The 25,783-nt window shown below is 37.8% G+C and overlaps 4 protein-coding genes, 2 long non-coding RNA genes and 2 pseudogenes across 11 annotated transcripts; 3 read left to right on the top strand and 5 right to left on the bottom strand.

The window, feature by feature from the left end:
* Positions 1-2,984: 2,984 nt before the first annotated feature.
* Positions 2,985-4,631, bottom strand: LOC109132298 (uncharacterized). 4 transcript variants are annotated; one of them, XR_015594543.1, is made up of 3 exons: positions 4,253-4,631; positions 3,610-3,655; positions 2,985-3,439 (listed from the first exon to the last, which is right to left on the bottom strand). It is a non-coding gene; the product is annotated as an uncharacterized LOC109132298 (long non-coding RNA). The 4 variants fall into 4 exon arrangements; XR_015594546.1 differs by having other exon boundaries at positions 2,985-3,460; positions 4,253-4,548; XR_015594544.1 differs by having other exon boundaries at positions 2,985-3,460; positions 3,552-3,655; positions 4,253-4,522.
* Positions 4,632-4,638: 7 nt separating this feature from the next.
* LOC104778079 (cell division cycle 20.1, cofactor of APC complex-like) lies at positions 4,639-6,488 on the top strand (annotated as a pseudogene).
* A 1,795-nt stretch (positions 6,489-8,283) lies between these two features.
* On the bottom strand, positions 8,284-9,215 carry LOC104779303 (protein HEAT-INDUCED TAS1 TARGET 5 pseudogene; annotated as a pseudogene). Its single transcript, XR_015594709.1, has 2 exons — positions 8,814-9,215; positions 8,284-8,709 (listed from the first exon to the last, which is right to left on the bottom strand). The product of XR_015594709.1 is annotated as a protein HEAT-INDUCED TAS1 TARGET 5 pseudogene (transcript).
* Positions 9,216-15,656: 6,441 nt separating this feature from the next.
* Positions 15,657-16,902, top strand: LOC104778077 (uncharacterized). 2 transcript variants are annotated; one of them, XR_766385.3, is made up of 3 exons: positions 15,657-15,887; positions 16,301-16,382; positions 16,480-16,902. It is a non-coding gene; the product is annotated as an uncharacterized LOC104778077 (long non-coding RNA). The 2 variants fall into 2 exon arrangements; XR_002037568.2 differs by lacking the exon at positions 15,657-15,887 and adding an exon at positions 15,894-16,178.
* Positions 16,873-19,087, bottom strand: LOC104778076 (protein HEAT-INDUCED TAS1 TARGET 5-like). Its single transcript, XM_010502442.3, has 3 exons — positions 17,829-19,087; positions 17,318-17,694; positions 16,873-17,213 (listed from the first exon to the last, which is right to left on the bottom strand). The coding sequence occupies exons 1-3, from the start codon at positions 17,914-17,916 to the stop codon at positions 16,956-16,958; spliced, it is 723 nt and encodes a 240-aa protein (XP_010500744.1). The 5' UTR covers positions 17,917-19,087; the 3' UTR covers positions 16,873-16,955.
* Positions 19,088-19,215: 128 nt separating this feature from the next.
* On the bottom strand, positions 19,216-21,167 carry LOC104778075 (mitogen-activated protein kinase kinase 4). Its single transcript, XM_010502441.3, has one exon. The coding sequence runs from the start codon at positions 20,651-20,653 to the stop codon at positions 19,517-19,519; it is 1,137 nt and encodes a 378-aa protein (XP_010500743.2). The 5' UTR covers positions 20,654-21,167; the 3' UTR covers positions 19,216-19,516.
* Positions 21,168-21,679: 512 nt separating this feature from the next.
* LOC104778074 (ATP synthase subunit epsilon, mitochondrial-like) lies at positions 21,680-22,882 on the bottom strand. Its single transcript, XM_087506977.1, has 2 exons — positions 22,616-22,882; positions 21,680-21,995 (listed from the first exon to the last, which is right to left on the bottom strand). Exons 1-2 carry the CDS (start codon positions 22,797-22,799, stop codon positions 21,967-21,969), a joined length of 213 nt encoding a protein of 70 aa, XP_087363103.1. The 5' UTR covers positions 22,800-22,882; the 3' UTR covers positions 21,680-21,966.
* A 150-nt stretch (positions 22,883-23,032) lies between these two features.
* On the top strand, positions 23,033-25,780 carry LOC104779302 (exocyst complex component EXO70I-like). Its single transcript, XM_087506976.1, has one exon. It carries the CDS (start codon positions 23,647-23,649, stop codon positions 25,615-25,617), a length of 1,971 nt encoding a protein of 656 aa, XP_087363102.1. The 5' UTR covers positions 23,033-23,646; the 3' UTR covers positions 25,618-25,780.
* The last annotated feature ends 3 nt before the right edge of the window (positions 25,781-25,783 follow it).

The raw sequence follows: 25,783 nt of genomic DNA, 5'->3' as shown, positions 1-25,783 counted from the left end.
TCGTTCCATCCCGTTTCCAATCGAGAATATTTATTTTGTCTAATATCGGAAATGTCATATATCGAGAATCTTCACTATTGGAAATGCATTCTCTATACAACTAGAATTCAGGTACAAGACGAAACATGAATTACATCCACTCTGAAATATTTGTATCAAACATGTTTTAATTATTTATATATTTTCTTACATACACTCTTATGATTTTTTTTTAAAACAAAAGTTATAATATAAATGTTATATCAAGTCATTATTTTGGGTACTCGATGTACTAATCGGTTCTCAAATTTGTAACCCGCACCGACCCGAAGCCAATAGTACCCGAACTAAACCGAACCTATATATTGAAAAATACCTAATAGGTTCTATTTTTCTAAACCCGTTTAACCAAACTTGATCGGGTAATATCCCAACCTGAACGGATTATCCGAAGGTCCAATCCTACTAAAAATAGGTTTGCAAAAATATTATGTATATACATTAAATATTGCAAATCTGATTACAAATTTAGTTTTTGAAATTAACCCCGCACGTACGTGCGGATCAAAACCTAGTGTTAAATTAAAATATAATTCTCCTTTCACTTTTATTTAATCTTATATTTAAGTTTTTAATTACTATTTAAAAATAAAGTTAATAGAATATTTAGATTTTTTCATCATATTATGTGATTTGAATTTTTATAAACGGATATTTATTTTATTTTATTTGATTTGAAGTACATTTTTGTGCCATCACTTTTTGTTTACTTCGGGTCGGGTTTTAAGCAAAATTATAACCGCTTCAATTATTTGGATCCTACTTAATATGCTGAATATTTTGGGACGATTTGTTATTAATTACATACCTATAATATAGCAACCAATCAATGCTCATTGTAACTTAGGAAATATCTAATTTGCATTTTATAAACTTAGGAAATATCTAATTTGCAATCTAGAATTTTTAGGGCCGAGTTTGACAAAAAAAATTAATAGAACAAATTCTGTAATCACATCCCTATAATATAACAACTAATTCAAATTAATAAACATCTTAGGAAAGATCTAATTTGCGTTTAATAAACATTTACATATTTGATAATATCATATTAGCTTTAAATGTACACTATCAATACAATAATATCAATTGAGAATCAGAATAAGAATATGTCATATAAATTATATTAATCAAGTTAATATTAGTGCCATATTTTAATATTATTAACATAACATTATAATATGTGCTTCTCTCACATACTATTAATTAAGTAATGAACTCATGCATAATCAACTACATTTTATATCAAAAAAAATAATTATATTTTATATCAAAAAATAATAGATTCATGTTGTACCACGGGGTAAAACCTAGTTAAAAGATAAATTTGTATAAAGACTGCACTTATTTTACTAATCTATATATATGTCATATATTGTCTAGTGTCGAAATAATGTTTTTCGGACAAATCAACAATATATCACGTGATAACAAAAAATGACTTAAGAACCTCACTGGAAAAGTGAACAATATTGTGACCTTTTATCCTTAGAAGAGTTCATTCTATAATCATATCCCATGAAAACTTCTTTTTAAAAGTTCTCATGTCGAATGTCGATTGTTGACCTAATTATAGAGACCATTTAAACATATTGATATCCCACATTAAATGCAAATATACAAAGTTTGATGAACAATTTTAATGCTATATCGCTACAATGTGGTTGTCGAAGTGCATCATCTGCCATAATAGAACTTCGACCAAGTCAAGAATGTCTAAATGGGGAAACGTTTAAACCTGACAATTAATATCCATTCACTAAAAAACATGTTCACACTAAAATTGATTTTTTTAAGATGTTCATTTTTTCTATATTTTCTGACCATTGATTTTGTTTTTTTAGATGGATTATCTTTTCCAAATTATTTTTCATAGTTTTCCAAAAAAAAATGTGATCCTTACAATATCTTTGTTTTAGATTAAAAATTGTAAATTGAGTTAAGTAATTAATTTTTTTTTGTCATCATTAAATCGACAAGACCAATCTCTACTACGCAGGGTAATACGACTTAGTGGAGTCGAACTCTGGTGGGTTCGGTTCGGTCGTAGAAGTGGTGCTGTAACCACTTGACTAAAGATATTTCCCTATTTTTTTATTTTTTATAAGTGAAATTTAATAATAAATCTTTGTAGTATATGTTTCTTAGAACTAATGTTCCACTTCAATTTTATTTTTCTGTTTAGATTTTTATAAATACAATTGCATAAATTGTTTTTTTACTCCACCATGCATTAAAATCTTACTTCCATTCTAAAACTCATTAACTCATTATAAATGTTGGAATATGATCATTTGTTGGTTATAATTTGAATAATAACACTATTACTATAACAAATTCATAGTATTATTTTTAATATTTTAAAATTTTCATTTATTTTACTTGATTTATTTATATATATTTATTATTTACTAAAAAAATTTATGGTATTGTTTATACTATTTTAAAATTTACTTAATTTTATTTAATTCGTTTTTATTTATTTTTAAGTATTATTAATTATAAATAATAAATAAGCAATTAATGATTATTTAAAATAGTATTTTTAATGCAAAAACAAAAAAAAAATATTGATTAGGTGGATGATGATGTAGAGGAAGGAGAAGAGAGAAAAGTTAACTTTATATATATAGATTCAATTATACAATTAATTCATATAATATCATAATTAGGAAAATTGTACATTAAAATTAGTCATATAATATCATAGTTTCCATTTGGCTTTCATATAAATGTAATAGAACAATCTAACAAGTTATATAAAGTGGAACCATACCCCTATATATAATTAATATCAAGAAGAAAAAACAAAAGTATTTATTAAAAAGGAGAATTTTTTAATATTTTAGTGTGAAAAAAGGAAACCCTAATCAGAAAGAAAAGGAAATCCTAATCCTAATCCTAAGAGCATGGCCATTGCACATCCTCAAATGAGAGTCTCTATCTTTTAATAATATTAAAAATAGTATTAATCTCTTCACACCTTTGTTTTTAATTTTTGTCCTCCCATTAGTCATCTTTGGGTGTCTAATTTTTTTTAAAAACATGTGTTTAAAGTCTAACATCCATACTTAATAGTTAGGAAAATGTAAAGAAGACACACAACAATAATCACAGGAGATGCAGCTCTCGACATTTGCCAAAAGAGGGTGATCTTTAAATGTATAGGAGATGAAGAACGCCAAGATATCAAAAGGAGATGTGGAGGCTCGTGGAAGCTAGTTTGAAACTTCTTGCTAGCTGGTGAGTTTGGTTGCAGGCGGGAGAAATCACAAGCACTTGCAGGTCCTGGTCATAGCATTGCCGTGACATCAAAGTTGCAGGCGAGAGAAATCACAAGCACTTGCAGGTCCTGGTCATAGCATTGTCGTGACATCAAAGGGTGTTGACTTCACCAGAGCTGCAGAAGCAAAACTGGACACTGGTAAAGGAGAAGAGGCAAATCAAGACTGTTTTAACTAAGCTTTGTACAATGTAAAAACAAAACTCCTAAAGTGAGAGAATTTACACACCTCTGTTATGAACAAAGAAACAAACGAAACTGAAGACAAAACAAAAGAAGAACAAAACCTCAAGTTATAAAGCAGACACTCGCCCATGCTTCTTCTCGGATTTCCTGGGAAGACAAGAAAGAAAAATAGTTTAAACAAGAACTAAACAATACAAATAACAGAACCAAACAAAAGGCAATTAAACATAACCAAACAATACTTAAAACTGAACCAAACAAGATTCAAAGTAGACTTAAAACAAGAACCAACTGAACATCACTCAACTCTTTTCTCTTTTCCATTAGACTTAATATTGTAAACTAAAACATAGGATTTCATAGAAACGATTCAGAGACAAGAACCAAACATAGTGATAAACAAGAAAGAAACAAGAACCATGGTCGTACGTTTTCTTTGTCAATGCAAAGCGAAAAAGTTGTTTCTCTACAAAATCAAGTACAAAATCCACTAGATGTGCAAAGCTGAAATCTACAAATAGATAATAGATTATAATGAAACTGAAACCGTATAGTGATAATCACTCACACCAACAGAAGATTAAAAAACTTGTACGCATGCATTACCACTACAATGATCAAAGTCACAATCAAACGAAACAGAAATTAATCGCAATTGAATGTTGAAAAAGGTTGCAGGATAGTAGAGATAAATACATAATAAACCCAGAATTAAAAAAAAAAAAAAACCGATCAAAACAAAACCTGAGTTCGGCTAAGGAGAATCGATCTCTAGGTCTCAAGAAAGAAAGCCACATGATTTGTTCAAATCAATCCTTTGAAAGTTCTTTTCTGGATCATCCTTCACTCTCGAGAAAACCCCAATTCCATGATCCTTGATTTTGATAAATCGATTTATGCGAATAGTTTTTTCTTGTTCGTATCGGGAGAGAGGAGCTAATGAAGAAAAGGAAAAGGAAAAACAAAACAAAACAGAACGTATCCAATGAATTATTGACACGTTTCGGTGTCTCCAATGAATTATCTAAAAGGGTTTGGGCAGAGACCTGTGTCTCTTGATAATTACGATTAAAACATTATTTTTTTAAAAAATTTATTATTTAAAAAACAAGAGACATCCCAAAGGTATAACCAATGGGCTTGCTCTAATAAATTCTTCTTTCTTCTTTCTTCTATATCTAAATTGATCTTAATTACGATACGAAGCAAACAAAACACTAAACGCTCTTCCTTAGTTCCTTAATTCAACTGCTTCTTCTTCTTTTCTTCTTTATTCTTTAGTTCTAACGATTCGTGTTCTTAGTTCAACTTCTTCATAATCTGGGTTTGTGATTGGTTGTTTCAAAGATGAAATCGGAGTATGATAGATTCATCCCGAACCGTTCAGCGATGGATTTTGAATACGCGCAGTTCCAATTAATGGAAGGAAGGAGGCTGGAAGAAGAAGAAGCCAAGGTAACTGATTTTTCAAGGCTTGCCTATAGAAAGCAATTGGCAGAGGTTCTTGGTTTGAATCGGAAACGCATCCTCGCCTTCAGGAACAAGCCTCCTTCACCAACTCGTCGCTACTCCTCCTCTGACCACCACCAACCTAAACCACTCCTAGAGCCTCGCAGACGACGCATTCCTCCGGATCCCGATAGAAAGCTGGACGCGGTGGACATTGTTGATGACTTGTATCTAAACTTGCTTGATTGGGGGCAGTGCTAATCTCTTAGCCATAGCTTTGGGTAACACTGTTTATCTCTGGGATGCTTCCACTGCCTCTGTTTCTCATCTTGTGACTGTTGACGAAGACGACCAAGGACCCGTCACGAGTGTCAACTGAGAACATTCCAAGCGTGTGAGTGTGACGACGGCAACTCGAGAGTAGCGTCACTGGCTTGGAACAACCACATCCTCTCAACGGGAAGATTCAATGGAAGGATCATCAACAACGATCGATGTGCGTATCAGATCACATGTCGTGGCAACTTACAAAGGTCACACTCGAGAGGTTTGTGGTCTCAGGTGGTCACCATCTGGTCAGAGACTAGCTAGTGGTGGCGACGACAATTTGGTACACATATGTTCCAGTTCCCTATGGCTGCACAGGCTCAGGGTGTAAAAACAAGATGCAGGCAGTAATGAAAAGAACTACTTTTCTTATTAAGAATCTCTTAAACAACCTTACAAGGAATGTTTAATCAGTTTTACACACAGCTAAACTAGCTTGTCTTGTCACTGACCAATTCTTAATCTACTCAATAAACCCAAAAGAACCTAAAAGCTTATTTTGCTAAAGACTCCAAGTAAATCCTCAAACGGCCAAACAACATGTTTACCTTGATAAAACAATATATAGGATACATCCCATGACCTATTTCCCTAATATGGATAATGCCAAATCTTCTTTGTAGACATGCATATATCTTGTGCTCCAATCAAGGAATCTCCAATAATAAAGCCACGTCACCAAAAGTCCTTTGCTGCTGGGAAGAGCGAACCACTCTTCCAGAATTGTACATACCAGCATTGTAGTACTCAAAAACCTTCATGCTTACACAGGGGACATACTTCTGCGGCTAAAGCTCTCTCCTGGTCTCCGTTCCAGAGCAATCTGCTTGCAACTGGCGGTGACGAGACGATTAAGTTCTGGAACACCCTGACTGGGGCTTGCTTGAATTTGGTAGACACTGCCTCCCAAGTTTCTTCCTTGTTATGGAGCACCAAGGAAAGAGAGTTGCTTAGCTCACATGGGAATCAGCTTACCCTCTGGAACTACCCATCCATGGCCAAAATTACTGAGCTCTCCTCCGGTCATAGATCAAGAGTTCTGTGTATGGCTCAGAGTCCCGATGGTTGTACCGTAGCTTCTGCAGCAGGAGATGAGTCTCTCTGCTTCTGGAATGTTTTTGGAGTACCAGAGACCGCCAAAAAACCTGCTCCAACCAGAGTTCATGAGCCGTTTTCTCACTCTCACGTGCATCTTATTCGGTAAATCCTTTTTTTGGTTCGAGAAAAACAGAGGTTAAGACGAGTACAACCTCTGTTTCGGTTACTAAAGACTTGTCTGAATCTTCTTAGTCTACTTTATAGAAAATTATTCTTTGGTTTATTAGAGTTGGTGAAGTTGATGGTGTTTCATTAGATCATTTACTTTGAAATTTAGGTATGATTTTCAATAGGGTGTTACATGCAAATTATGAAGTATGTACTGTGTTGAGGGGAAATGTGTTAACTGTTATTGTTAAAAGTTTGTGACTTTTTTTTTGGGTTCTGAGCTAACAAGGTTAGACGCCTGATGGTTGAATTGGTTGTTTTCTATATGAGTTATATGACAAAATTGTGGTATAAGTAAATGATAAATTTTTCTCTGTATTGGAAACTGGTAGGGATGATTGTTACATCTGCTCTGATCATATGGAAAGCTTTGATGTGTGTCACTGGAAGTTAATCTCCTGTGGTGGTTGTTCTTTCTGGAAGCATGGAACCTGGGTTCAAGAGGTATGGTGCAAGTCCCCTTGGTTTTCTGCTATTACGTTGCAACAATGATTCTGCAATAATTCTCACATGACCATACGATATTTCCTGAAATGTAAATACTTTGAGAAAACCAGAGTGAAGTCTTTTTAATAGTAAACATAAAATTGGTGTAGCGTCTCCAAAGGCCTCGGGTGGACTTGGACTTAGAAGTTTGAAGAATTGGAATCAAGTTTTTGGGCTCAAACTGATTCGTCTGCTTTTCTCTCAAGTTAGTTCTCTTTGGGTTTCATGGGTTAAAAATCACTTGATAAGGGGTAGAAGCTTCTGGACGGCAGATTTCAGACTCTCTGGAAGATGGATTTGGAGGCGTTTGATAAAGCTCCGGTTACTAGCAAGGCTTTTTATTTACTGCGAGATTGTATCAGGCAAGGATTCATATATCTGGCATGATAACTGGACCGGTTTAGGCCCCCTGATTGAGATTATTGGAGAGAATGGACCGAGGGTACCTGGTATTGGTCTACTTAGTAAAGTAGCTCAAGCTGCAGTCAATGGGAGTTGGTCTTTACCGCGTGGGAGGAACCCTCTGGTGCAGCTCCTCAGATCATGCCTCCAGGAACACTCGCCTCCGGCTATTGGGATGGGCAATGATGCTTTTATGGAAGCTAACTTCGGATCAAACTCAGGGTACGTTCTCCTTATTGAGATTTGAGAACCTGGAGGCATTTGAACCGCAAGGTCCATTGGCTTCATGGCATACTCAGATATGGTTAAAAGAAAGAATACCGAAGATGGCATTCTTGGCTTGGCTCACCGCGCTCAACAGATTAACGACAAGGGACAGACTTAGAAGTTGGAATTTGCAGATTCCGGCTAATTGTCTGCTTTGTCTCACTGGGGAGGAATCAAGGGATCATTTACAGATGAAAACATTGCAGAATCGGATCAGTGCACTTCAGAGCCAGAAGCTGTGAGGAAGAAACCGATGCAAACAATAAAGAACAAACTTGATATTTGAAACTAGCTGCAAGGTTGTTCCTGGTGGGTAGCCTATGGTTGGAAATTAGGGTTTAGTAGGATCTATATGTGTTATTAGGTTTTAGTGTTAGTAGAAAAATAATTCTACGCTTGCTTCTGTTATCTTCCTTCTACATTTTTGAGCTCTTTGTTTAAAGGAAGGGGGGCTCATAGGTAGTGCTTATTTGTACACACCGCTATGCAGAATTGTTTTGTTTCTTCTGTGTTACTGAAACTGAGGATAACTGTCTCTTTAGTGCAGAAATGGACCATGAAAAAACTAAAACACACAATTCAAGGTCTCAAAGATAAGGAGCTGAAACTTAAAATAACAAAGCGATCATCCATAATATGTCTTTAGAAAGTAGAGAGATCAACATCTTAAGGGTCTTACATATTTTTTCAAAAAGTCTCCACAAACATATTCTTCCACTAGATACTTATTAAGATAACAAATGATGCTTAGTCGATGGATAGGAGTGGGACACAATAGTCAACAAGTAGATATGATGGCCCTATGTTAAAAAGCCCGGCTCTCCGTCCAGAGACTGCTGCACAAACCACCTGCTCATAGCCACTTTCAGGATTGTAAATTTCTGCTTGTGCCATATCTTCACTGTTGCAATGTCCTTTCCTTGGATCTTCTCCACTCCAAGAATTATCCCATCTCTAAGACCAACATAGCTGGCTGGTTCACCAGTCGGGCCACAGTAAATTCCCTACCACGCATCAAAACAAATATTATAAATCAAATGTTTGTCATATATCTTCCTCTCTCTCATATATTTTATATTGAATTCTAAAGTCTAACAGTAACAGATACCTGAAGTTCAAGGTGTGGATTCAACACATGCAGTTTTGCTCCCAATGGTTGATGCACAACCAAGTCAAGCATGTCAACCACTTCCTCCAAATTCTTAGGCACAACCACTTTTCCTTTCATGGTAACGAGAGCAGGCTTGTACGATGATGGGGGCTTCGACACAGATCCCAACTGTGGCCAATCTTCAGCTTTCGGTATGCCGTTCTTTAACGCAAACTCAAGGCAGCCTTTGACAGTGAGCTTGTGCCCGTGTGAGCCAGCAGCATTGTCCACCAAATACTGAGCTGAGTACTCAGTATGGACACTATCCAGCTTAAGTTTAAGGCGTGTAGAGCTGATCAGATCAGCAGCTACGATAGCAGCAGAAACAGATTCATCTGCAAAGACAAAATGATATATCATGATATAAGTGTGCTTAAGTTTAACCATGATATAAGTGTGCTTTTAGAGTCTTTTGATTTGTTTTCTAGGATGTTTTTATGTCTTTATATATTTTCTAGGATTTTGGCATGGATAGAGCGAAATGAAGCAATTTGAATTGTTTTGGAGCATTTAACTGGAGGAAATCAATTTGGAGTATGATCCTATGAAGAGCGTCGACCGACACCAAAGGAGCATGGGTCGACACCAAGCTGATCCGACACAAGACTTCAAAATTGGAAGTTTTACAAAAGTTGCCCGAAGTTTTCCATATTTGCATCATTGGTCCTTGACGTGTTTTAGGACATATATATATAGTTTTTGAGTTTTAGAAACCCTTAAATTTTATTCTAGCAAGTTTTATTTTCTGCAAACCTGTGAGATTTTGAGAGCTTTTGGGAGAGAGAGATCTGAACTACTTTGAGAGAAGAATTCCTAAACTCCCTCTTTTACTCTTTTAATTTCAATTGCTTATTATTCAGAATTATGTTTTGTTCTTAATTGAATATGTCTGAGTAGTTTGCTTGTTAGATTCAGGGTTTTTCACAGGGATTTTATGATTTATTAGATCTGTTTATTTAAAATTCATTATCTTTCTAGATCTTCATCATAAGTTGTTCTCATATTAATTCTTGATTGATCACCTAGAATTAATACCTTAAGAAAATAAATTGATATGAGAATATAATTGATTTTTCTGATAAAATCTATTGAGTATTCTAGAGTTCTTGTAGAATTCGACCCCTAAGTATTGCAGTGACCTCTTAATTTGAGAGAGTAGCTCTAGGGTTTAATTTGACTATATCAAATTTTGGCGCCGTTGCCGGGGACTCTTTAATCTACCATTAGATTTGAGTTTTTAATTTCGTCCAAATTTTTCTTTTTATTTTTTTTACTTACACGTTTTTGTTTTTCTTCTCTTTGGTGTTTCAGGTGCATGCCTCCTAGACCTCACACAAGGAGCAACAAGACTTGTCCTACGATGAAGCTTTCGAACCAAGAGCTAGGAAAACTTGAGTGTGAGAACCGAAAGCAGCCAAATATTTGAAGATGGTTAACACAATCATTCTAAGAGTTGATGAGGCTGGTGTTTTGAGAGATCAAGAGGGCCACTTGCGCAATGAGCAGGGCCAAAAGCTGAAGTAATTTCTGAAGTCGTTGTCGCTGCGGAACAGAACCTTGGTGTCGATTGACGCCAACCAGAGGGTATTGATCGACACCCACCACCAGCAGACGTACGTGGAGCTGCCAACCACGCCGTAATTTCTATTGTGTGTCGATTTCAATCTCTTTGCATAATCAATTCACTCTGTACGTCGTACTCGTCTTTGTTAAAAGTTTCGATTTTTATTTCAGTTGAAACCCTAATTCGATTTGGATCTGAAATTTAGGTTGTTCAAAATACTTTTGTGTAGTGGAAGATTTACTTTTCATTTCTCAATCTCCGACCTCGAGAGAAGCAAAAAAAATAGCAGAAGAATCGAATATGAATATTAAGATCTGGAAGATAAATATAAGAAACTAATCAAGGGATTTGAGTCAGCTCGGTGAATACGACCATGAATTTGAAGAAGAAGACTCTAGGCAACATACGAATAAGTAAATGTGTTTGTTTACAAATGAAAATAAAATGCTTTAGCTCAGTTGGTTTAGACATGTTTACTTCTGCTTAGAGGTAACGGTTTCAAATCCCATCATTGTAATTTTTTTAAAAGTACAAAACAACCTGTGATTTAACAGAATCTAAAATTAGAATTAGATTCTAATTAAAATTAGAAAGTTTAATTAAAATTAGAGTTTACTTTCAACATATACAAAGTTGATGCTTTTTCACCACTTTTGCAAAGTTGAAGCTTTTTATGATATTTTTCAAATGATTAAATAACCTTTTTGCTTAAAAATAGAAAAGGGTTAAGGAAATTAAGACAAGTAATTCATATAATCGTTTCCTTTTTTCATTCTCTCCGGCTTCGGCTTATTGATTTGTCTTCTTCAGTTCTTCTTCTTCTTCTTCTTCTTTCTACTCGAAAACAAAAACTTGTTGAATCTCCAAATCTCCAGTGGTACATCCTCGATCATGAAGCGCCGCCGTAGCCCACCGTCAATTGCGAAAGTTCATAAGATTTTGGTGGAGATAGCTATTGAGATATCTGAGGACGAATCAGGGTTCATCACACCCGGGAAAAAGCTACTCAATTCTATTGACAAAGTCGAGAAGATTGTGATGTGATACAGAACCACACGTGGGAGTTGGTACATGCGAGGGAATCAAATAAAGTCGGCTTATCTCGAGCGGACATGTGGATGGCTTGGATTAAGCGGCGTAGAAGGCTGTTGGAGAACACTTAACACATGTGAATGTTCTCATTTTTCATTATCAAAGAATCTTTTAAGAAAATTGTAAAAAAAACTCTCTAAAAATATTTGCTGGGTTTCTCCGAATCTGGGAGCTGGCGTATCGATTTGGTGTTTTATGAATACTAAGTTGATTGTTTGGTGATTTGTGTGTGTGCGATTGAGAGATCCGTGAGTTATTTGTATCAAAGGTATCAGAGCGAAGTCGATCCTCGGAGCTAAGATGATGGGAACGAGATCGCAAGTCAAAGAAGCGACGAAGGAGGAGGTTGATCCAGATCGGAAGGAGGAACCCTTGGTAGATAGGATGTCACGTCTGGAGGTTCGGGTCGATAAAAAACATTAGGAGACCCTGCAACGCTTTACTAAACTGTACGAGCTATTAGGGCGAGTGACTACTCAACCTTCGTTGGATGCTTTGCTAAGGGGAAGTCGGTGCAAATCTCGCCGGATGTTTCACCAAAAGCGAAACCGGAGGGATCAGCGTTTTCTCCAACCGCAGGAAGTGGATCTGGACTAAGAGAGGCAAGGAGGGATGATCGACCTGATTTGGTAAGACCTGAGGCTCAGTATTATTACAGTGGTGTTACTAGATTGGGAAAAATCGATTTTCCTAGGTTTGATGGAACCCGGCTTAAGGAGTGGTTGTTTAAGACTAAAGAATTTTTTGGTGTTGATTTCACTCCTAATGACATGAAAGTGAGGACTGCGATGATTCATTTTGATGGTCATGCTGCGTCTTGGCATCACGATTTTGTTCAGTCAGGGGTTGGATTGGAAGTTTTATATGATTGGAGTGGTTATGTGCGGATGCTGAAGGAAAGGTTTGAGGATGTAGGAGATGATCCTATGGCGGAGCTCAAGCAGTTGCAAGAAACTGACGGCATTGTGGATTATCATCAGAAGTTCACATTGATTAGGATCAGACTAAACCTTTCGGAGGAATACTTGGTGAGTGTTTATTTGGCAAGGTTGCGGCTGGACACTCAAATGCATGTGAGGCTGTTTCAACCAACGAATGTACGACACTGCTTTTTGTTAGGCAGGTTGTATGAGAAGGCTCATCACACAAAGTCTTCTAATACAACTTGGTTTCCTAAACAAGGCATTGTTACCAAAGGGGGTGGAGAGAGTGAGACTCAAGCTGTTAATCAGAGTGTGAAGACATCTTTTAAGTCAAATGGTAATCCGGCTAAGAAGTTATCACAACAGGAAATGAGTGAGAGGAGAGCTAAAGGTCTCTGCTATTTCTGTGATGAGAAGTATACACCGGAGCATTATTTGGTTCATAAGAAAACTCAACTGTTCCGGATGGATGTGGAAGAAGAGTTTGAGAATGCAATGGAGGAATTGGTGGAAGAAGATGAGACTAATATGCCACGAATCTCAGTCAGTGCAGTATGAGGAATTTCAGACTATAAAACCATGAGAATTCGGGGTACTTATGACAAGAAGATTCTCTTTATGCTGGTGGACTCTGGTTCGACGCATAACTTTGTGGACTCAAAAATGGCAGCAAAATTGGGTTGTGTCGTTGAATCTGCAGGTCTTACTCGAGTCTCTGTTGCAGATGGTAGGAAGTTGAGAGTAGAAGGGAGGGTTAAAGACTTCAAGTGGAAACTCCATACCACTCAGTTCCAATCGGACGTGTTGCTTATTCCTCTCTAAGGGGTGGATATGGTATTAGGGATCCAATGGCTTGAGACATTGGGAGTCATTAATTGGGATTTCTTAAACTTGGAGATGCGGTTCCGTTTTAATAAGAAAAAGGTTTTGTTGAATGGTATTAAACAAGGGTCTGTTCGTGATGTCAAGGCACAAAAACTGCAGAAGCTGCAGGATGAGCAAGCTCAGTTTGCTATGGTGTGTGTACAAAAGTCTACAGTGGGAGAGGAATTAACTACTTGTACGCTTAATGCCATGATGGGAAACAACCAGGAAGAGACAGTAGTGGGGGACATTGTTGACAAATTTCCTGATGATTTTGCTGAACCAACTGAACTGCCCCCGTTCAGAGAGAATCATGATCATCAAATCAAGCTGCTGGAAGGATCCAATCCAGTTAACCAGCGACCTTACCACTATGCACTGCATCAAAAAATGAGATTGATAAGATTGTGGAGGACATGTTGTCGGGTGGAACCATTCAAATTAGTTCCAGTCCTTATGCATCGCCTGTGGTTTTAGTGAAGAAGAAGGATGGAACATGGCGACTATGCGTCGACTATAGGGAGCTTAATGGTATGACCATGAAAGATAGGTTTCCGATCCCACTCATTGAAGATTTGATGGATGAGCTGGGATGATCTAAGGTTTATTCCAAGATCGACCTTAGAGCTGGTTATCACCAAGTCAGGATGTCACCAACAGATATCCACAAGACTGCCTTTAAAACGCACAATGGCCACTATGAATACTTGGTGATGCCCTTTGGACTCACCAATGCACCGGCTACATTCCAGAGTTTGATGAATGCAGTTTTCAAGGCCTTCCTTCGCAAGTTTTTCTTGGTTTTCTTTGATGATATACTCATATATACTGCTTCCTTGCAGGAACATGTGAGACATTTGCAGTGTGTCTTTGAGGTTATGCGAGCTCACAAGCTTTTTGCCAAAATGAGTAAATGCGCTTTTGCAGTGGATCGTGTGGAGTACCTTGGCCATTTCATTAGTCAAGATGGCATTGCTACATATCCTGCGAAGATTCAGGCGGTTCAAGATTGGCCTATTCCTGACACGTTGAAGCAGTTAAGAGGGTTCTTGGGTCTAGCCGGATATTATTGGAGATTTATTAAGAGCTTTGGGGTTATTGCTGCACCATTACATGCTTTGACAAAAAATGATGCGTTTGAATGGTCAGAAAAGGCACATCAGGCTTTTGACGAGTTAAAGACTGCTCTTTGTCAAGCTCCGGTGTTAGCACTGCCTCTGTTTGATAAGCAATTCGTGGTGGAGAAAGATGTGTGTGGTCAGGGAATTGGCGCGGTGCTTATGCAGGATGGCCATATGTTAGCTTTCATCAGTAGACAATTGAAGGGGAAGCAACTTCATTTGTCAATTTATGAGAAAAAACTCTTGGCGGTTATATTTACAGTTCGTAAGTGGAGGCATTATCTGTTATCTAACTCAAAGTGATGGGCAGACAGAGGTCGTCAATAGGTGCCTTGAAACGTATTTGCGCTGCATGTGTCATGCTCATCCTACCATGTGGTGCAAGTGGCTCGCTTTGGCTGAGTATTGGTATAACACCAACTACTATACTTCTACCAACATGACCCCTTTCGAAGTTGTATACGGACAAACACCTCCTATTCATCTCCCGTATCTACCTGGTGAGAGTAAGGTGGCAGTAGTGGCACGATCATTGCAGGAGCGGGAGAACATGCTAAAATTCCTCAAGTTGCACTTGTTGCGAGCTCAGCATCGGATGAAGCAGTTCGCAGATCAACATCGGACTGAACGCGACTTTGATATTGGTGAATATGTTTATGTCAAATTACAATCTTATCGCCAGAAGTCGGTGGTTTCGCGACTGAATCAAAAGTTATCTCCCAAGTACTTCGGCCCTTACAAGATTCTTGACAAGTGGGGAGAGGTGGCGTATAAGCTGGAGCTTCCTTCTTCCTCACTAATCCATCCGGTGTTTCATGTCTCCCAGCTAAAGGTTCTTGTGGGTAATGTCTCAACTACTACTCAGTTACCTTCTGTGATGCCTGAAGTGTTTGTCAAGGAACCTGAATTGATAGTAGAGCGCAAGATGGTGAATCGCCAGGGTCGAGCAGCTACTAAAGTTTTGGTGAAGTGGGTTGAAGAACCGTTAGAAGAGGCGACTTGAGAATTCCTTTTTGATCTCCAGAAGAAGTTTCCTGAGTTTGGTGTTTAAAACCTTGAGGTCAAGGTTCTGTGAAGAGGGGGAGTTGTGATACAGAACCACACATGGGAGTTGGTGCGTGCGAGGGAATCAAATAAAGTCGGCTTATCTCGAGCGGACACGTGGATGGCTTGGATTAAGCGGCGTAGAAGGCCGTTGGAGAACACTTAAAACATGTGAATGTTCTCATTTTTCATTATCAAAGAATCTTATAAGAAAATTGTAAAAAAACTCTCTAAAAATATTTGCTGGGTTTCTCCCAATCTGGGAGCTGGCGTATCGATTTGGTGTTTTATGAATACTAAGTTGATTGTTTGGTGATTTGTGTGTGTGCGATTGAGAGATCCGTGAGTTATTTGAATCATGATGAAGGAGATCGAGAAACTTAAGAGCACTCCTCAAGCAAAAACGGAAGAGCGGGAGAGGAAGGTACGGACTTTAATGTCAATGCGATGATGATCCACGCGTCTTCTCATCTCTATTATTAAAATCTTTTTCTGGGTTTGATTCAGTTGTTTGGTGTAAACGGATTGTAGAGAAATATTTACAAGAGTCAGTATATATGTATGTTTCAGATCTTTTTCTAGGGTTTTAGTATAATCATTAAAGAAGTTTCTATATATACCAGAAAAAAAAAAGCTGAATGTTGTTGCTTCAAGTCTCTCTTTTTCACTTTTTGTTTTGTTGTTTTGAGGATTTTATTGCTCCAGAGTGTTCCAGGTTTGTTTTTTTTTTACTAGAGAATGCATTATATTGCAGTGTTTAATTTCCTTGTTCTTTTATATATCAAAGCTATTTTAAGTGGTGAGGAAATAAGTTCCAATAACTATCTGATTATACAGGCACTGAGCTCTACCGAGAGAGGTTGGTACGAGCACTTGCTCGAGATACACAAGTTCCCCTGTTGGTTCTTGCGCACCTTATGTGAGATTCTGATGTTTATTTGCTATGACATGCTGCTACCTTTCTTTCTTCTTTCTGTTCAAAGATTGTTGGAGTGATATTTTTCAATTCTGATCAGGATTCTGCTTACGACTACAATGAAGAGTCTGAATCAGATGATGACATTGCAGAATCGGATCAGTGCACTTCAGAGTCAGAAGCTGAGGAAGAAACCGATGCAAACAATATAAAGAACAACCTTGATATTTGAAACTAGCTGCAAGGGTTTTTCCTGGTGGGTAGCCTATGGTTGGAAATCAGGGTTTAGTAGGATCTATTTATGTTATTAGGTTATAGTGTTAGTAGAAAAATAGTTCTACGCTTGCTTCTGTTCTCTTCCTTCTACATTTTTGAGCTCTTTGTTTAAAGGAAGGGGGGCTCATAGGTAGTGCTTATGTGTACACACCGCTATGCAGAATTGTTTTGTTTCTTCTGTGTTACTGAAACTGAGGATGACTGTCTCTATGCAACATCTTAAGGGTCTTACATATTTTTTCAAAAAGTCTCCACAAACATATTCTTCCACTAGATACTTATTAAGATAACAAATGATGCTTAGTCGATGGATAGGAGTGGGACACAATAGTCAACAAGTAGATATGATGGCCCTATGTTAAAAAGCCCGGCTCTCCGTCCAGAGACTGCTGCACAAACCACCTGCTCATAGCCACTTTCAGGATTGTAAACTTCTGCTTGTGCCATATCTTCACTGTTGCAATGTCCTTTCCTTGGATCTTCTCCACTCCCAAGAATTATCCCATCTCTAAGACCAACATAGCTGGCTGGTTCACCAGTCGGGCCACAGTAAATTCCCTACCACGCATCAAAACAAATATTATAAATCAAATGTTTGTCATATATCTTCCTCTCTCTCCTATATTTTATATTGGATTCTAAAGTCTAACAGTAACAGATACCTGAAGTTCAAGGTGTGGATTCAACACATGCAGTTTTGCTCCCAATGGTTGATGCACAACCAAGTCAAGCATGTCAACCACTTCCTCCAAATTCTTAGGCACAACCACTTTTCCTTTCATGGTAACGAGAGCAGGCTTGTACGATGATGGGGGCTTCGACACAGATCCCAACTGTGGCCAATCTTCAGCTTTCGGTATGCCGTTCTTTAACGCAAACTCAAGGCAGCCTTTGACAGTGAGCTTGTGCCCGTGTGAGCCAGCAGCATTGTCCACCAAATACTGAGCTGAGTACTCAGTATGGACACTATCAAGCTTAAGTTTAAGGCGTGTAGAGCTGATCAGATCAGCAGCTACGATAGCAGCAGAAACAGATTCATCTGCAAAGACAAAACACAAATGGAAAAATGAATCAGAAATGTGAATCAAATTTTGTTTTAAAACCAGAGTAGGTACACTTTTGCTCGCATCAGTTATAAACCAAAAAAAACAAAACAAAGAGTGACATGTTTACCGTGCAGTTGATCATTCTCAGTCTCTGGCTTTGGGAAGACTGCGATTGCCAATTTGAACTTGGGATCATAGGGGGGGAGTGTCGCCATCTGCAATTACTGAACCCTGAAAATTTGCAAGGTTCAGTGTTAATACATTATGAATGTGGACAGGAAATGAAAACAACATTAAGAAGGGAATCATAGTGAACCCGAATTTCACAAAAGGTTTTATTGTTCACTATGATTGTTCACTAATCACACAAAAAATTAAAAGGAATGCACAGGCAGTAACAAACCATAGCAAGCTAAACATGTTCCAACTTAGAAAAAACCCTAAAGGTAAAAGAAGACATTTTTATCAATGAAAAGAAACAGATCAAAGTTGAGTTTGTGGCTAAATCGTAACAAACCGAAGCAGGCTAAACAAATTCCAGCTTAGGAAAAACCCTACGTGATAAAAGAAGACATCTTTCTCAAAGAAATAGCAAAAAGAAGACAATTTTATGAAAGAAAAGAAACAGATCAAAGATGAGTTTGTAGCTAAACCGAACCAATATGATAGCTTCTTTACGAAAGAACGACAAAGCTACAGTAAAGGAGGATGAAACGCTAAAACCTAACTAGAAAGCTCCTCATTTGTTCACTAATCATACTACTCATTTGTTCACTAATCATACTAACAAGTTATAAGAAATGATGATTCACAGTCCTGATGATTCATCACTCTCTCTTCTCTGTTTCTTGTCGTTTTCCAAATTTGAAGATGACCGTTGTGCATTATACGACGTCGCCTCATTATTGGGCTTTCGTCTTAAGCCGGCCCAAATTTCTCTTTTAGGTTGTTGTTCTAAACACCAACACGGTGTCGTTTAGTACAGTATGCTGTTTTTACCCCCACGAATATGAAAACACAAAGAAGGTGTACTAAAAAGAGATTCAGAACCGGTTGGTCACAGTATATGTAAATTATAAAACTGCCCCAGACGTTTAGGTATTTTATATTTTTACCACATATCTTCTGATATATTATGTAATCTGTCATAGACTTTTTGAAATTCCCTAGATTTTTTATAACTTTACCAAAGTATACTCTTTACAACAGTGACAATCAAATTGGCTATGGGTGTATTGAACATGATGAAAATGTTAATTGTTAAACAAACAAGCGTTTGACCCAACCCAACGAAGGAAATGAACTTTAGCGTGTTTTCGATTACTGCAATTGAAGCTCTATGTAGCTGAAAAACAACAAGACATATATATATATATATATATATATATATATATATCAAGACAATGAACTAAACCCTGAGAATGAAGCCATCATCAACCCCCATAAATGGAAACGAAACGGTCCCTTTCGTCTTCAAGATGCAAAATTGACAAAGCATAAATGGGAAAAGAAAAGAAAAGGCAAAAACTTTTTATGAATAAAAATTCAAGAAAAACTACATTGAGGATACAGAGCACCATGATCATAATTCATACGAATTTTTATCATTCTTCTCTTAAATCTTTCTAGAAAAACAATAACCCCAAATGATTCAATCATCCCTAAACCCTCTCTTTTACTCGCCTAAATAAATGTAAAGATTCAGAGACCCATCTTGAATGATTAGTAATGAAGATAAGCTTACGCAAAAATTGGACAAAATGTAAGTTGAAGGAGGAGAGAGAGAGAGAGAGAGAGAGGGAGGGAGAGAGAACGCTATGTGGTTGGAGAAGATGAAGCAGAAGACGAGGAGGAGAGAGGACGAGGAGGAGGCAAGAGCTGATGTAGATTCTGAGGAGACCTGTTCTGGCTCGGACTTGCTCTTAATATGAAAGGATGCTGCAAAAGCTGCATCGCACTTCTCCTTTTCCTTGGTTCTCTCTGCAAGCAACACGATATAAAGTGCCTAAACTCAGGTGACGCCGTCGCTGGAGCTTCAGGCGGCTGGGCCATACAAATGGCACACATGAGGCTTGCCCAATCACCTTGCCTGCTCACAGGGAATGGGAATTTCCCCAAGTAAAACTCCAAAATGCTAACACCTAAGCTCCAGATATCTCCAGCGTAACCATCGTACTTCCCCTGGTTCAAGTCAGTGTTGATCCTCTCAGGACTCATATAAGCAATGGTACCTACAGAGGAGTTACACGGATCCATAGTCTGAGCCAAGATCCTACTCACTCCAAAATCAGCAATCTTAACGTTCTTAGCAGAGTTGGTAAGCAGATTCGAAGGTTTGATATCACGGTGAACGATGTGACGGCCATGGAGATAAGCTAAACCACTAAGAATCTGACGAGAGAGATCAGCTAGCTCTTGCTCTTTCCACACATGAGCACCTTCCAAAGAACCTTTATCCATAAACTCAAGCAAAACCTGGATCTCACCGTTCTGATCAAACATCTCGTGACATTTCACAACGTTTGGGTGGTTCACATCTCGCAAAATCTCGATCTCTCTACAGATCTGACGCCTCACAGTCTCCTCGTGGTTACCGTAAATCACCTTGAGCGCGTATAAGCGAGAGCTCGGACGGTGAACCACTTTATAAACCGTTCCACCAGCTCCGCTTCCGATCCGGTTACCTCGCACTAAATCCGAATAGTTCTTAGGTTCCGAGGAGGAGGAGGAGGAGCTGTTACAGCTCGTAGCTGATGAAGACGACGCAGAAGCAGAACCACCGGAAGACGGCGCAGATCCACCGGAAGAAGTAGGTGGTGGGAGAGGGAGAGGTACGGCGAGGGATACATCGCGCTGAGGAAGCGGTAAGGTAAGATCAGGACGGCGACGAGGACGGCTCTTAACCGGAACGGATGATGATACTCCTCCTGGTGGCGATTGAATCGGTTTCATAGCTTTCGATTTCACGATCTGAAAATTGCAAAGCTCGATTGAAGATTGAAGTTGTTATACATATATATAAAGAAGATCTTCTTCTCTTCTTTGAATCAGTCAGTCGTCGTCTTCAAGTTCAAGTTCGACTTCGTCTTCTTCTTCGTGCGTTTTCGTCTTCTAGGGTTAGGGAGGCAAACTTGAATTGATTCGTTCTTCGAAGCGATCAAATCAGAGAAAGAAAAAAAGAGAAATGAAGGTTCGTCGAAAAAAATGAAAGAAATTGAGAGAGAGAGAGAGAGAGAGGACACTGTGTGATGAAAGGGAACGTAAATTTTTTTTTTTTTTTTTGGGGTTAAAATAAAAAAGCAAAAATTGTTAAAATCGAGAAAAAGGTATCTACGCGATGTGTATGAACGCGTGATGAATACTCGCAGGTACTGAAACCATATTATTGTGCGGTTCACTGGCTTTGTTGAGTTTTTTTTATACTACTTAAAAATAAAAACTAAGATGGAAATGGAATTTAAATTCAACACTCAAACTATTATCATATTCCATTATTGGTTCATGCATTATATAGTGAATAAAATCAAATATATTTGGGAATTTTTGTTTTATGTGGGAAGTATATCTGTATATTAGCATCAAATTGGATAGCCATTTACATCATACACTGACTTCTCATGTGTTTTTGAGATTATATACCAAAATTACATTAAATATTGATATGAGTTTTTGAGATTATATACCAAAATAACATTAAATATTGATATGAGTTTCTTTTTTTTCATGAATAATATTTTCAAAATTTATTAAAATTAGATATTCTCACTTTTCTTCGTACAACTACTTGTCTTCAAGTAAATCCTTTTTTTTGGGTCCAATAAAGCAAATGAAGAAAAAAAATTATAAAGTAAGAAGCCCAAGAAACATCTCAACACAGACAACACTCGACCTATGACTGTGTTGAGATGTGTTGATTCTCCATACATGTGCTGCGTTTTATGCTATTCTCAACTCTTGTGTAGCAATCAATCAGATATATTTGTTTGTTTTTTTAGCCATGAGAGCAAGTCTTCAAATGCTTTTTGAATGTTTTTTTGCATACAAATATTGAAAAGAGAATAGATGCAAATCAAGAAACGAAACACACAAGCCCACAGTGTTTTGATTATTTATGATTGGAATGAGTCTCTCTCTCTGGCTCACTCATGCTCCATTGCTAACAATAAAAAGAAGAAGATGAAAAGAAAAAAAAGCTTTGGTAACACAGTTTCTTGCATTTCTTTAGGCACATCATTAACTCAAACTTGTTCATCAAATGTAAACTCTCAAACTCCAGGTGCGTCTGAGCGCAAAACTGTCAAGAAACAACAAAACCATTGTGAAAAAATGTTAGATAAAAAAATGAGTGAACAAGAAAAGTAGAAAGCTCAGATAGACTCAATCTTAAAAACAACGAAATCATCACAGAAGACATCTAAATAGCAAGATTCCAAATCATCTTCATACAAGCTTTTGACACAAGGGACATCTATGAATACAAAGGTTCCACAGTCATGGTTCATCTGCTTCATGTTTCCGAGGCTGACTAATCGGGAAATCAACAATTGGATATATAACATCGACTTATGAGGAAGGGTAGTATTGAATTGATCAAATCCAGACCCAGAGGAACGGTTAAGCAAAATCAATGGAGATTAGTCAAGTTTGATACTTTATTTATCCATAATCTTCTAAAATGAAACAAGTGGACATAACAGCAACTTATGAGGAACAGTATTGAAAATTATCAAATCAAGAACCAGAGGTTAGGTTAAGCAAAATCAATAGAGATTAGTCTAAAACTTTCTTATCCAAAAGGATCTACAACAAAATCAGATATCTCATTCTACGAAAGTCCAAAACAAATTACCCCCAGAAATCAATATGAAAGAATCACAGATCCAAAAGACGATAAAAGGAATCGAGAAAACTCACCAGGTTTCTGAGCCTTTCCATCAGCCCATTTGGAGAGAGAGAAGTGAACCTTCTCACGAGCTAAGGATTCAGCTCTGTGTGGCTCCTTGAGACAATTCCTCACCAGATTCGCGCAGATGTTTGAATAGGTAATGTAAGTCATACCCGCCGCTCTCCAGAACGGAACCGCCGCAGTCAATGCCATCTCCGATCAGATCTCTCTTTCTTTCGTTCCTTCTGTTTCTGAGAAATGGAGAAATTCGCGAAATTGTGAGACTGGTTCTCCCTGTGTTCTGTGCCCTAATAACCCCTAACACATATTAGGCCCATTGGTCTTAGTCAAAGCATATAATAGGCCCATTAAGTAACTTAGCTAAAACAACAATCTTCTATACAACTTTTATCTACTGAAAAGCTCTCAAAACTTTTTTTATCATTGTTTCTTGAAGTATACGCGAAGACTGAGCCAAACCACAGGTTTGCTATTTTAATTCCTTAATTGGGCAATAGAAATTTAAGTGAAGTTACATAAAAATAGGAATTAAAATTAAAAAAACAAATTATTTTCCGGGAGGCTCCACGAAATTCCTGAAACTTATTCTCATTTTCAGGTAGAATGAGTTTCGTGTATAAAGTCTTTGATAATTTCGTGTAAAGTGTCTTGCAATTGTTTGTTTTGTTTCGTTTTGTAGTTTTTTCAAAGTTAATATTAAATACACAGCTCAGACTTTTGTCAGACGATCAAACTGCAGGAAGATAGAGCTGTTTAGTTTCAGATAAAGATGGTTGAGCTGACCAACAAATAAAACAAGACTTTGGATTTGGATTTTGCTTTTAAGTTAATTAATTTAATGTAAAACAAATCTTTGTCTTTTTCTCAAAGATGAATTTCTGAATGTTGTATGGTTTACAGAAGAAGCACTAGTAATTTGCTTGTTTTGGTGGGTTTGGTAAGAAATTTGGTTTATCTTCCGAGGATTGTTACCAAATCCAATATATATAGTTGTTGAAGCGTATGTCCTCTACTGAGTTAAGCAAGCAGCAAAACAACAATGGCTGAAGCAAAGAGGCTTGAGAGACTTGAAGCAATGAGAAGTTTACTAAAGAGTGAGATGGAGAAATCAGAAACTTTTTCCTTGGTTCTAAACAAGACCGGATCCAAGCTTGAAGAAATCAATCACGAGTTGTCGTCTTTGGAAGCTGATGTTAAAGTAGAGAAATGGCGATGTTCTCCTTTCTCTGATCATATCCGTCACACCATTGCCCCTATATCCGCTGTTTTGAGAGTCTTTTCTTCGGTTCAAGAACTCGAGATCTCTCTCATGTCCTCTGATGAAGTCCTCGGTTATGTTTCAGAAGTTAAACGCCTTGGTGAAGCGATGAAGCTTCTCTCCAGTAGCTGTGTTCTTGCTCTTAATTGGCTTGAAGAGACAATCGAGTACCTAACCGAAAAGGGGATGCCTCAAGATCATCCTTGCGGTTTACGGTTCAAGACTTCCATTGGGCTTCTCCGGGAACTGCAAATGACCGAGCCTCGTGCTTATCTCAAAGGAGGGATTCTTTACACAGCGCTGAAGAATCTCAGAACAGAATTCAAGAGGATTCTGGAAGAGGAGCAGGTCTTGTCTGAAGACAGCTTGAGAAACTTGCAGGCTATCATCAAGAGATTACATGCTCATACACAGTTGAAAAAATGTATACCTGTTTACATCAAAGTCCGCACAAAGGTCATTCAGAAACAGCTTGAGATTGATTATCTTGAGAGAACAATCACAGAAGCTGATAATGTACATGGTATAGAAGGAGATATAGATCAATGGAGATTGCATATGGAGATAGCCGTGAAAGAGATCTATGAGGTTGAGAGAAAGCTCTGCTATGACGTATTTGAAGATGTTGGAGAAAATGTTCCATTGCGTTGCTTTGGAAAAATAGCTTCAAATTCAGGAATCTTGTCGCTTCTCAGATTTGGATCAAGAATCAGCAAATGCAAGAAAGATCCACCAAAGCTGCTAAAGCTCTTAGATTGTTTCTCTACAATGGACAACATCAGGATAGAGTTTAACCAGCTATTTCAAGGGGAACAATGTTCAGAGATACGCATGGTTACACGGGAGCTCATTAGCAATCTCGTTAAAGGTGTCTGCGAGATCTTCTGGGAGCTACCTTGCCAAGTGGAGCTACAAAGACCAAACTGTCCTCTGCATGATGCCGGTGTCCCAAGGCTTGTTAGTGTTGTCACTGAGTATTGCAACAAGCTACTGGGGAACAACAACAAGCCAATCCTGTCGAAGATTCTCGAGATTGATTTGGGCTGGAAAAAAGCAAAGTATCAAGAAGAGATTCTCACAGGTCACATCTACAACATACTGAGAGAGATTGCTTTGAACTTGGATGCATGGTCGAGTTCCAACAAAGACACCGCTCTTTCTTGCATCTTTATGATGAACAACCACTCCCATTTCTGCGGTTTGAGAGAGGCTCATCTCGGGGAAATGATGGGAGAGTCTTGGCTAAACGCACACGAGCAGTACAGAGACTATTACGCCGCACTATACGTCAAAGAAAGCTGGGGAAACCTCTTGTCTCTACTCACCAACAAAGCTCAACCCACTTCTTCATCATCATCTGCTGTGAAAAGAAAACGAGTCCGTGAGTCAATCAAACGAACATTACAAGACTTTTCAAAAGGTTTTGATGATATCTATACAAAGCAATCAAATTGGGTAGTTGAGGATGACAAGTTGAGATGGAAGATATGTCAAGCAATGGTAAGAACGGTTGTGCCAAGATACAAGAGCTACCTACAAAGTTACATAATGCTTCTAGCCGAAGAAGATCCTACGAGTGATAGTACTAAGCATTTGTATTACACTCCAAAGGGTTTAGAGATGAAGCTGACGACAATGTTTCAAAGGAGAGAAGAAGAAACAGAGAAGAGAAACCAGTATTCTAACTTTGTGAACAGAGTGATGGACTTGGGGATTAATCAGAATTCTCACTCGACATTAGAAGCTATATGATGTCCTCAGACAAGACAGCGAAACTACACTCATTTCTTGATATAACTTAGCTTAACTTAAAAGAGTTGTGTAATGTATTTGTGTATTGTGACATACAAAAAAAGGTATAAATGTGGAGTTGTGAATGATTAGTGATACTAAATCCAAAAAATTACAATAGTAACTC

Source organism: Camelina sativa, chromosome 3 (assembly GCF_030686135.1).
Source record: "Camelina sativa cultivar CO46 ecotype springtype chromosome 3, ASM3068613v1".
NCBI classification, from domain to species: Eukaryota; Viridiplantae; Streptophyta; class Magnoliopsida; order Brassicales; family Brassicaceae; genus Camelina; species Camelina sativa.
This window is presented reverse-complemented; position numbering and strand designations above follow the sequence as displayed.